This window comes from Dipodomys spectabilis, unplaced genomic scaffold, assembly GCF_019054845.1.
Source record: "Dipodomys spectabilis isolate Male_0828 unplaced genomic scaffold, ASM1905484v1 ptg000360l, whole genome shotgun sequence".
In the NCBI taxonomy this organism is placed as follows: Eukaryota; Metazoa; Chordata; class Mammalia; order Rodentia; family Heteromyidae; genus Dipodomys; species Dipodomys spectabilis.
Window position 1 is genome coordinate 118043 of NW_024871037.1, and position 11706 is coordinate 129748.

At 48.3% G+C, this 11706-nt stretch overlaps 1 protein-coding gene across 1 annotated transcript; it reads left to right on the plus strand.

The window, feature by feature from the left end:
* Positions 1 to 1056: 1056 nt before the first annotated feature.
* Positions 1057 to 10612, plus strand: Lrrc2 (leucine rich repeat containing 2). Its single transcript, XM_042666046.1, has 9 exons — positions 1057 to 1131; positions 3284 to 3427; positions 3823 to 4030; positions 4891 to 5047; positions 6811 to 6947; positions 7524 to 7669; positions 8996 to 9151; positions 9886 to 10022; positions 10459 to 10612. Exons 2-9 carry the CDS (start codon positions 3303 to 3305, stop codon positions 10506 to 10508), a joined length of 1116 nt encoding a protein of 371 aa, XP_042521980.1. The 5' UTR covers positions 1057 to 1131; positions 3284 to 3302; the 3' UTR covers positions 10509 to 10612.
* Positions 10613 to 11706: the final 1094 nt, after the last annotated feature.

The following is an 11706-nucleotide window of genomic DNA, read 5'->3' on the forward strand; positions in this document are numbered from 1 at the left end:
GGATTACAGGCGTGAGCCACCAGCGCCCGGCTCCTTATTGAGTTCTTAGGCACACAGTACCGAGAACATAAGAACCCTTTCCTGTTCCTTTAGCTGACTGAGTTCAGCACTGGATCAGATTTGCAAGATGAAAGAAAGGGAGAAAGGGGGAGGAAGGAAGGAAAAAAAAAAAGAACAAAAAAAAAAAGAAAGATAAAGATGGAAGGAAGAAAAGAAAGAAGGAAGGGGAGGAAAGAAAGAAGAAAAGGCTGGGAAGGTGGCTTAGTGGTCGAGTGCTTGCCTAGCATGCATAAAGCCCTGGGTTCGATTCCTCAGTCCCACATACACAGAAAAGGCCAGAAATAGTGTTGTGGCTCAAGTGGTAGAGACCTAGCCTTAAGCAAAAGAAGCTCAGGAACAGTGCCCAGGATCTGAGTTCAAGCCCCAGGATTGGCCAAAAAAAAAAAGAAAGGGGGAGGGTGGGAAGAAAAGAAAGAATAGAAGAAAGCAAAGAAAGAAGTCAGTGACTCACACCTGTCATCCTAGCTACTCAGGAGGCTGAGCTCTGAGGATCGAGGTTCAAAGCCAGCCCAGGCAGGAAAGTCCATGAGACTCTGATCTCCAATGAACCACCAGAAAACCAGTAGTGGTGCTATGGCTCAAGTGGTAGAGCACTCACCTTGAGCTGAAGAGCTGAGGGACAGCACCCAGGCCCAGAGTTCAAACCCCATGACTGATCTCCCTCCCCCAGAAAAAAGAAGAGAATGGAATGAAGAAAAGAAAGGAGGGGAGGAAGGAAGGCAAGCAAGGAAAGAAGGAAGAATGGAAGGAAGGGAAAGAGGCCAGCTTTCCACAGCCCCATTGGGCTCCGGGGCTCCATCCTGCAGTCTGCTCCTCCCCCCAGGAAGCCGAGCTCCCTCCCTGTGATATCTGGGCTGTCCCTCGGGCCTGGCTGAGTCACATCGACTAGACAGACAGTCCATCAGCCCATGTCCTCTAGATCATGTTCTCCTTTTACAAATATAGCTCGGTGAGCACACAGGCCAGGAGCAGAGCACACGCCCCAGTGCTAGCTGAGTGTAAACAGTTTGGGAAACCACATCAACCTCCTGGCACCCCGGGATTTGCCGGAGACCACCCCAGCCAGGGCAGGTGAGGGGCTGGGGTATGGGGAGGGGGGTCTCCAAGGCCATGAGGGAGGAAGGGAGAGGCTCAGGAGGCCAGCTTGGGGGTGGGGGGCTGGCTATCAAGGAGGAATTAAAGGAGAAGTGGGAAGGGAGGGGGCGTTGCCCTGTGATGCCCTGAGCCAGAGCTATTTATTGGATCTGTCATTTTTGATCCCAGAAAGCCATGGAATTGGGAGGGGGAAGCTGTGCAGAGGCCAATGGGTCCAGTTAGGTCCAAGCTCTGATAGCCCCTGATTCCCACAAATCTGGGGCCTGAGGGGGGTGATCCGTGGGTTCCCCCAAATCGGCTTGTCCTGGCCCAGTGTGGTTATGTTGTTGTTGTTGTTGTTTTGGTTTGGTTTGGGGGTGTTTGTTTTGGTTCTGTGTTGCTCTCAGGTGCTGTCCTGAGCCAACGTGGTGATAAATCAACTTTGTTTGTGTGCTCTCCTGGCCCATGCAGAATGTGGTATAGACACCTGACAGGGGTAGGGATGGGAGACTGGCAGGGAAGGGGAAGGGGGAGGGGGCGGGGGAAAGTTCTAGAAAGTGCGGTCATACAAGCTCCCCTCCTCCCCTCAGCACTGGGTGAGGCTGGAGTGAGTGGATCGTGGAAAATGGATCTGAAAAATCATCCAGAACAGAATCATCCGGGGGTCTTAAAGCCTCCTGGCTCAGATGGGGGGAGGGGGAATGGGAGTGGGGGATGGTACCCAAGGGCTGTTTGTTTGTTTTGTTTTTGTTGTCGTTGTTCTAGGCGGAGAGGGAAAGGCCTGGATGCTTTTTGTGCTTTTGTTTGAGCTGGGAAAGTGGCTCAGTGGTGGAGCATTTGCTTAAGCATGCATGAAGCCCTGGGTTCGATTCCTCAATACCATATATACAGAAAAGGCTGGAAGTGGCGCTGTGGCTCAAGTGGTAGAGCACTGACCTTGAGCAAAAGCAGCTCAGGGACAGCGTCCAGGCCCTGAGTTCAAGCCCCAGGACTGGCAAACCAACCAAGGAACAAAAACCAATGAGCTTTCTTTGCTCCCGCCTGCTTCTAAAATGATCACGGGGTGCTGTCCCCCTCGCCCCCACCCCAACTCTGTGTCCACGTAAGAACAGAGGTGGCCACGTCCTTTGGGAGAAAGAGATGACAGGCAGAATGCCAGCTTGGGCGATCTGACTGAGATCCGGCCTCTTAATCCCATCTGTGCCCTGAGCCTCCTCAGACACGATTTTCTAAGATTAACAAATTACTATAAAAATCATCCAGCGTCCCCAGGGTCACAGATCATATTACATCCAACGTAATTTAATTTAGAACTCCACTGAGGGCCGGATGCCAGTGGCTCACACCTGCAATCCTAAAGCTACTCAGGAGGCTGCAGATCTGAGGATCACAGTTCAAAGCCAGCCTGGGCAGGAAAGTCTGTGAGACCCTTGATCTCCAAAGAACCAGCAAAAAAAATAATAAAACAAAAAGAAAGCCAGAAGTGTGGAGCTGTGGCTCAAGTGGTAGGAACATACCAGCCTTGAGCAAACCTAGCTGAACAGGCCCTGAGTTTAAGCCCTCAGTACTGGTACAAAAAACAAAAACACAAGAACATACAATAAAAATAAACTCAAAATAAGTTTTAAAAATAGAATGTGGACGAGCTACTGGGAAGAGTGAGTTCCCCTCGCTGTTTCTTTGAGAAAACGTAACTGCATTTCAACTTCAGGGAAATCTCAAGCCCTTGGTTTTGTGGGGACAGAATGGAATTTGTGAGTTATTAAAGCTGCCTTCCCTGTATTTTGATGTCCCCAGAGAGTCTCATTGGCAGGACTAATTCTCCTGGGCCCCCATGAAAGTTATTTTCTCCTCTGTGTGTATGAAGCTGACCTGCATAGTATTACTATTAATACACATACACACACATTTTTTTTTTTTGTCAGTCCTGGAGCTTGAACTCAGGGCCTGGGCACTGTGTCCCTGAGCTTCTTTTGCTCAAGGCTAGCACTCTACCATCTGAACCACAGCACCACTTCTGGCTTTTTCTGAGTATGTGGGACTGAGGAATTGAACCCAGGGCTTCATGCATGCTAAGTGAGCGCTGTACCACCAATCCACCTTCCCAGCCCTTATTATGATTATTGTTGTTGTTGTTGTTTTTAACTAGGTAATTTCATGTTCCCAAAATGGGACATAAGGTGGTCACGTTTGACATTTCTGTGGTGAGATCATTGTGGGAAACGCGGGTCAAGAAACACAAGGCATGGCAGAAGAAAGAGGCAGAAAGGCTGGAGAAAAGTGCCCTGGAAAAGTACGTGTGTTTTGTACTGTCTCTCCCAGTGTGTTTAGTTACAGAGATTGGAGCAGGCCACTGTTATGCTGAGTGTGTGTGTGTGTGTGTGTGTGTGTACACCAATAAGCGGGACTTGAACTCAAGACCTCTTGGCCAGTTGCCAGCGGCTCCCGCCTGTCATCCTAGCTACTCAGGAGGCTGAGATCTGAGGATCACGGTTCAAAGCCAGCCTGGGCAGGAAAAAATCTGTGAGACTCTTCTCTCCAACGACCCCACCAGAAAACCGGAAGTGGCGCTGTGGCTCAAGTGGTAGAGCTGAAGAGCTGAGGGACAGCGCTTAGGCCCAGAGTTCAAGCCCCATAACTGACCCAACAAACAAATAAATAAATCGTGGCCTGTTACTTCTGCTTTAGGATAAAGGAGGAGTGGAACTTCGTGGCAGAATGCAGGAAGAAAGGCATACCCCAGTCTCAGTACTGCAAGAATGGCATCGTAGACACCAGCAGGAGGCTCCTGGAGAAAATGGAGAAGAACTCACTCACGAGACAGAGGACCTTTACCAAGGCCAGAGACAAACAGAGCTGTCCATTTGTGTTTGAACTTTCGGGCGAGCACTGGAAAGTGAGTCCAGCTGTCTCTGGGGTGGCTCTGGGCATTGTTGGAGCTGCTAGATGACTGCTGCTAACCCTCACCTTGGCTTTGGCCAAGAGAGCTCTCTCAGAAGCTGAGGAGGGGCCTGTTGGTTCTCTGCGTGGAACGTGATCCTCCTGTTTCTTCTTCCAGGCAGCCCTGTGTCATCCTGGAAAGAGCCAGGGGATTCCATTTGGATCCCTCTTGAGGTGGGCGGAGCTGGGCCCCCCTTGCTGCACAAAGAAGTCAGAATGAGAGCCAGGCACCCATTGGTTCATGCCTGTCATCCTGGCTACTCAGGAGGCCAAAGATTGGAGGATCGAGGTTCAAAGCCAGCCCGGGCAGGAAAGTTCGTGAGACTTTGATCTCCAATAAATTACTCAGAAATAGCCGGAAGTGCTGTGGCTCAAGTGGTAGTGTGTGCTAGGCTTGAGCATAGAGAGGCTCAGGGACAGAGCCCAGGCCCTGAGTTCAAGCCCCAGGACTGCCAAAAATAACCAACAAAAAACCTCTGAATGCCCAGATTTTAGGCATGAGACACTTTGCCTGACAAGGAGCTGCATTTTGTTTTTGCTTTCTTATTTTTAACTTGTCTGGTTGTAAGGCTTGAACTCAGGGCCTGGGCATTGCTGTCCCTGAACGCTTTTGCTCAAGGCTAGCGTGCTACCACTTTGAGCTACAATACCGCTTTGGTGTTTGAGTGGTTCATGGGAAAGAAGAGTCTCACAGGGACTGTCTTGTCCAGGCTGGCTTTGAACCAGGATCCTCAGATCTGAAGAGCGTGGATGACAGGTGTCAGCCACTGCCCGGCTAGGAGCTGGTTTTGGTCGTCATCATCCGCTTTGTTGTAGGAGCTCCCGGATTTTTTGAAGGAGCAGACACACTTGGAAGAATGGCATATACACAGCACCCTGATTCAAGTCATTCCTACCTACATTGAACTGTTTCAGGCCATGAGAATTCTGGATCTACCAAAAAACCACATCTTGCATCTCCCAGCTGAAATCGGTATGTCATTTATCAAGAGCCTTGAGGCCTGGTTGTTTTTCTTGTTGTTGTTGTTATTGGCCATGGGTCTTGAACTCTGGGCCTGGGCACTGTCCTTCAGCTCTTCAGCTCAAGGTGAGCGCCACAGTGCCACTTCCGGTTTTCTGGTGGTTTATTGGACATAAGAATCTCGTGGACTTTCCTGCCTGGGCTGGCTTAGAACCATGATCCTCAGATCTCAGCCTCCTGAATAGCTAGGATGACAGGCATGAGCCATGGGTGCCCGGCCACTTTGAGCTTTTTTGGTGGTTCATTGGAGATAAGAGTCTCACAGACTTTCCTGCCCGGGCTGGCTTTGAACCTTGATCCTCAGATCTCAGCCTCCTGAGTAGCTAGGATGACAGGTGTGTATCACCTGAGTCCTGCGGGGCAGCTGGGCAAATGTGACTTTTGTTAACTATGGGGTTGATTTTCTCATTCGAAGGGACCAGGCCCCAGACCCCATCTTCTTCTGTTCATGGCGCCAACTCTGTGACTCACTCTCCTCTCTCTCCCTTTCCCCGTGGCTATTCGTGGCAGCCACGCATTTCTCTTCTCAGCCTTCACTGCCGGTTGAGTGTCCTTTGAAGTGTCCCCTGGCACCTACCATGGTCACAATCCAAGCCTGGTTCTCTGCAGCGGCCTCTGGCTGGGCTGTTGGCACCCGGAGGCATTGTTCCCATGCTTATCTCCATCTGGCTGACACCAATGGGGCCATGATGTGAGAGGCTTAGCAGGCCCTGGCCCTGAACAAGAGCGGGGGCCAGAAGCCAAGAGCCAGAGAGCTACAGTTACATATAATGCTCTGCGCATGTGCACATTTTACAGAGGAGGTCACTGAGGCTGAGTGAGATGCATTGATGTGTCCATGTGACACGGCCAAAAAAAAAGTGACAAAGGTGCTGGGCACTGGTGGCTCAGACCTGTCATCCTAGCTACTCAGGAGGCTGAGATCTGAGGATCGCGGTTCAACGCCAGCCTGGGCAGGAAAGTCTGTGAGTCTCCTATGTCCAATGAACCACCAGAAAACTGGAAGAGGCGCTGTGGCTCAAGTGGTAGAGTTCTTGCCTTGAGCTGAAGAGCTGAGGGACAGCGCCCAGGCCCAGAGTTCAAGCCCCAGAGTTCAAGTTATAAAAGCCTGATTGAGAGCCAGGTCTGAGTGATTAATGAAGGCTGGAGTTGTTGGGAGGGAGGAGAATGAGCTTTCTTTTTCTCTCTTGCTCTCTCTTCCCTCTCTTTGTTGGTTGTAGGACTTGAACTCCTGGCCTAGGCGCTGACCCTGAACTCTTTTGCTCAAAGCTGGTGCTCTACCATTTTGAGCCACAGCACCACTTCTGATTTTCTGGTGGTTCACTGGAAATAAGCGTCTCAGGGACTTTCCTGCTCAGGTTGGCTTTGAACCTCAATCCTCAGATCTCAGCCTCTTGAGTAGCTAGGATGACAGGTGTGAGCAACAAGGACCCTGCCCCTCCCTCCCTCCCTCCCTCCCTCCCTCCCTTCCTCCCTCCCTCCCTTCCTTCCTTCCTTCCTTCCTTCCTTCCTTCCTTCCTGTCCTGGCTTTTTGGTGGTTCATTGGAGCTAAGAGTCTTACAGACTTTCCTGCCTGGACAGGCTTCAAACCATGGTCTTGAAATCTCAGCCTCCCGAGTAGCTAGGATGACAGGTAAAAGCCACCAGTGCCTGGCTTTTGCTTTTATTCTTAAAAGGTCCTGCTCAATTGGAGTTTCCATATTTCCCCATGCCAGGTCGTCTGAAGAACCTGAAGGAACTCAATGTGAGTTTCAACCATCTGAAGAGCATTCCCCCAGAACTGGGAGATTGTGAAAAGCTGGAGAGACTGGATTGTTCTGGGAACCTGGACTTGATGGAGCTCCCCTTTGAAGTAAGAACAACACAATGAGGCACTGTGGTTTAATTCCTCCCCCCGCCCCCCCCATATTTCCTGGCAGCACTGACATTCAAATTCAAAGCCTTATACTTGCCAGGCAGGTACTCTACCGCTTGAACCACGCTTCCTTCCAACCTGTCACTTTACTGATTCATTAGCCATAGAGTTTCACCAACTTTTCTGCCTGGGTTGGTTTCAAACTGTGATCCTCACATCTCAGGTTCCTGGCTAGCTAGGATGACAGGTGTGAGCCACCAGTACTTGGCTACATCTGGTTTTGTGTAAGTTCAGAGAGATGTCTTTGAAGGGAAACCATCAATTGCAAATTTCTTTTTGGTCGGTTGTGGGTCTTGAACTCTGGGCCTGGGTGCTGTCCCTGAGCTTCTTTTGCTCAAGGCTAGCTCTCTACCACTTGCGCCACAGCACCACTCACTCTGTGTATGTGGTACTGAGGAATCGAACTCAGGGCTTCATGCATTCTAGGCAAGCACTCTACCACGAAGCCACATCCACAGCCTTCCACTCCCATGCTTAAAGAGGTAATTGGGATGTTGTGTTATTTCTTTCTAGTTGAGTAACCTGAAGCAACTTACCTTTGTGGATCTCTCAGACAACAAATTCTCTAGTGTCCCGGTGTGCGTTCTGCGCATGTCTAGTTTGCAGTGGTTGGATATTAGCAGCAACAGCCTGAGCGACCTGCCTCAAGATATAGACAGGTACTTGGGAGCTCAAGGTGAGGTCCTTAAGCCTCTTTGCTCAAGGCTAGCGCTCTACCACTTGAGCCACAGTGCCACCTGCAGCTTTTTCTGTGTATGTGGTACTGAGGAATGGAACCCAGGGCTTCTTACCCAGGCAAGCACTCTACCGCTAAGCTACCTTCCCAGCCCTTGTTTTTACTTTTTTTGTGCCAATCCTGGGGCTTGAACTTAGGGCCTTGGTGTTTTCCCTGAACTTTATTTTTTCCCCTCAAAGCTAGTGCTCTACTACTTTTTTGGGTGTGGTTCATTGGAGATCAGAGTGTCACAGACTTTCCTGCCTAGGCTGGCTTTGAACCGTGATCCTTAGATCTCAGCCTCCTGAAGAGCTAGGAGAATAGGTGTGAGTCACTGGTGCCTGACTTGGTGAATTTTTGTTGTTGTTGTTGTTTGTATATGCTGGTACAAGGACTTGAACTCAGAGCCTGGGTACTGTCCCTGAGCTTTATTTTGCTCAAGGCTGGTGCTCTACCACTTGAGCCACAGCTCCACTCTTTGCTGGTTAATTGGAGATAAGGTAGCTGGGCTGCCTTTGGACCTTGATCCAACAGATCTCAGTCTCCTGAGTCGCTAGGATTACAGGCATGAGCCACTGGTATCTGACACTAGCAGCATTTTAAAAGATGTGTATTAAATGAATATTCTCTGAAAACAACTAATTTTCCAGAATGTCTAGTTTCTGGGAAATGAAAGAATAAGACAATACACAATCTGACTCATGTATCTCCTTGCTCCTGAATTTGAATAGAACATCGCCACTGTCTAACTTTGCCTTGCTTTTTTCTCTCATAAAATGGAACCACAAAAGTAGAAAAGCTATTACTTCTACAATAGAAAATATTGTTATGTTTTAATATCAATGTGAACAATTGTATTGTGTGTGAGTGTGTGTGTGTGTGTGTGTGTGTGTGTGTGTGTGTGTATTGGTCCTAGGGTTTTGAACACAAAGCTTTGTTTCTTTTGTATTTTATTTACTTTTTACTTTTTTAAATTTTTGTCGGTCATGGGGCTTGAACTCTGGGCCTGGGTGCCCTACCACTTGAACCACAGCACCACTTCTGGCTTTTTCTGTGTATGTGGTACTGAGGAATCGAACCCAGGGCTTCATGCATGCTAGGCAAGCACTCTACCGCTAAGCCACCTTCCCAGCCTGTAAGTTTGCTTCTTATATAAATAAAAATAGGAGACATAGGTGAAGTAGATTAAACAGGACTTCCCAACGGAGTGTGATTTGTAATTCCCAGGGAGTGAAATGTCCATGTTCTGACCCTGTTCTCTTTTCCCCAGACTGGAGGAACTGCACAGCTTCTTGTTATACAAGAACAAACTCACCTACCTTCCTCACGCCTTGCTTAATCTGAAGAAGCTTGCCTTGCTGGTGGTCAGTGGGGACCATTTGGTGGAGTTCCCGACCGCCCTTTGTGATTCCTCGACACCTTTAAAGTGAGTAGAGGGGCTGGGAAGGTGGCTCAGTGGTAGAGTGCTTGCCTAGCATGCATGAAGCCCTGGGTTCGATTCCTTAGTACCACATACACAGAAAAAGCCGCAGGTGGCGCTGTGGCTCAAGTGGTAGAGTGCTAGCCTTGAGCAAAAGAGGCTTAAGGCAGTGTCCAGGCCCTAATTTCAAGCCCTGGGACTGGCTGAATAAATAAATAAATAAAGTGATTCGACTGGAGGTGAGCTAGTAATCCTGGAGCCTGAGATAAGGATCAGGGCTAAGGCCCTGAGTTCAAGTCCTAGTACTGGCATGATGCATGCACAAATTGGAAAGTGATTAAATGTAGGTATTATACTCTGAGGCTCTCTATAGCTAGATAAGTCTATATAACTCTCATTTTTTCCCCTCCCACTGCACCCCTGTTTTTTGTTTTTGTTTTTTTGGTGCTAGTCTTGGAGCTTGAACTCAGAGCCTGGGCACTGTACCTGAGCACTTTGGCTCAAGGCTACTGCTTGGTCACTTTGAACCAAAGCTCCCCATCCAGTTTTCAGGTGGTTAATTAGTGCTACTTTCCTGCCTGGGCTGGCCTTGAACTGGGATCCTCAGATCTCGGCCTTCTGAATAGCTAGGATGACAGGCGTGAGCCACCAGTGCCCACCCTCAAATTGGCTTCCTCTAGGAAGAACCATGTAGTCAAACTTACACCGTTGAAACTTACGTCCTGTAATTTCTCGAGCAGATTCATCAGCCTTATGGATAATCCGATTGATAAAACCCAATGCCAGGATGGCAGTGAAATTATGGAAAGTGAACGGGATCGCCAACACTTTGATAAGGAAGTTATGAGAGCCTATATTGAAGATCTTAGAGAAAGAGGTGAGTCGCTTGTACTTGTTTGTTTCATTGGTTGGTTACTGGTTGGTGTTGGGGCTCGAACTCAGGGCCTGGGTGCTGTCCCTGAACTTTTCAGCTCAAGGCAGGTGCTCTACCACTTTGAGCCACAGCTCCACTTCCGGCTTTCTGGTGGTTCATTGAAGATAAGAGTCTGATGGACTTTCCTGCCCAGGCTGGCTTTCAACTGTGATCCTCAGATCTCAGCCTCCTGAGTAGCTAGGATGACAGGCATGAGTCACCCTGCCTCATGAGCCACTTCAGGCTGATAAATGCTTTATTGATTAGCCAGAAATAATCTCTGTATTGGAAAGATCAAGTGGCAATCCTCAGTGTTTTACAGGTGGTGGCCGTGTAGACACATTTCATCGTAAAAGGGTGAATGGTTGCTTAAGTGTATTTTCTTTCCTTTCGTTTGCAGAATCTGTTCCTAGCTATACTACCAAAGTCTCTTTCAGCCTTCAACTTTGACATCCCTTACGACAAAGCTACAACATACCACTCAGAGTCATCTGGAGCTTGCAATCTTTGTGTGTACAGCACGTCATATAGAAACCATGACCAAAGCTAGATCACTGTCACAAGAACAAATAGGCAGGCTGGGTACCAGTGGCTCACGCCTGTCATCCTAGCTACTCAGGAGGCTGAGATCTGAGGATCGCGATTCAAAGCCAGCCCAGGCTGGAAAGTCTGTGAGATGCTTATCTTCGACAAACCACTCAGGAAACCGGAAGTAGCACTGTGGTTCAAGTGGTAGAGTGCTAGCTTTGAGCTGAAGAGCTCAGGGACAGTGCCCAGGCCCAGAGTTCAAGCCCCACGACTGACAAAAACAAAAACACCAAAATAAAGATGTTGACATCTTGAGGTTCTAGATTGGAGGCAAACCCAGACAGGAAGGTCTGTTAGGAGTCTTCTCTTCCATTAACCAGTGGGGGGAAAAAAAGCCAGGAGTGGAGCTGAGACTCAAGTGGTACAGTGCTTAGCTTGGAGCAAAAAAGCTAAGGGACAGTACACAGGCCCTGAGTTCAAGCCCTAGTACAGCCACAAAATAAATAAACATACAAACGCAATTGTTTTAAGCAGTATTTCTTTTATTGGGAATAATGATCCTTAGGTTTATATAAGCTGTTTCTATAGTTGTGAAATTATATTTCAGTAAGTTACGTTTTATTTTTTTTGCTCCATCTTTCTCTTCCTTTTTAAAAAAACATTATTTAAGTTGTTACTATAGTTGTGATTCAAGCCCGGTGCCGGTGGCTCACACCTGTCATCCTAACTACGCAGGAGGCTGAGAGCTGAGGATCACGTTCAAAGCCAGCCTGGGCAGGAAACTCTGTGAGATTCTTGTCTCCAATGAAACACCAGAAAACCAGAAGTGGTGCTGTGGCTCAAGTGGTTCGAAAGAAAGAAGGAAAGACAGACAGAAAGAAAGAAAGAAAGAAAGAAAGAAAGAAAGAAAGAAAGAAAGAAAGAAAGAAAGAAAGAAAGAAAGAAAGAAAGAAAGAAAGAAAGGAAGGAAGGAAGGAAGAAGGAAAGAAAGAAGAAAGAAAGAAAGAAGGGAGGAAGGGAGGGAGGGAGGGAAGGAAGGAAGGAGGCTAGACATTAATTTTTCATTTTTGCATTAGGTTAATTTATTTTTTTTTTGTGGCTGTATATTTTATTCTAATTT

What these genes read in the sequence shown, in the direction of transcription:
- Lrrc2 (XM_042666046.1), top strand. Translation starts at nt 3,303, where the DNA reads ATGGGACATAAGGTGGTCACGTTTGACATTTCTGTGGTGAGATCATTG. An exon ending in GAGAAAAGTGCCCTGGAAAA is followed by an intron (nt 3,428 to 3,822) that starts GTACGTGTGTTT and finishes CTTCTGCTTTAG; the next exon opens with GATAAAGGAGGAGTGGAACT. An exon ending in CTGCCTCAAGATATAGACAG is followed by an intron (nt 7,670 to 8,995) that starts GTACTTGGGAGC and finishes TCTTTTCCCCAG; the next exon opens with ACTGGAGGAACTGCACAGCT.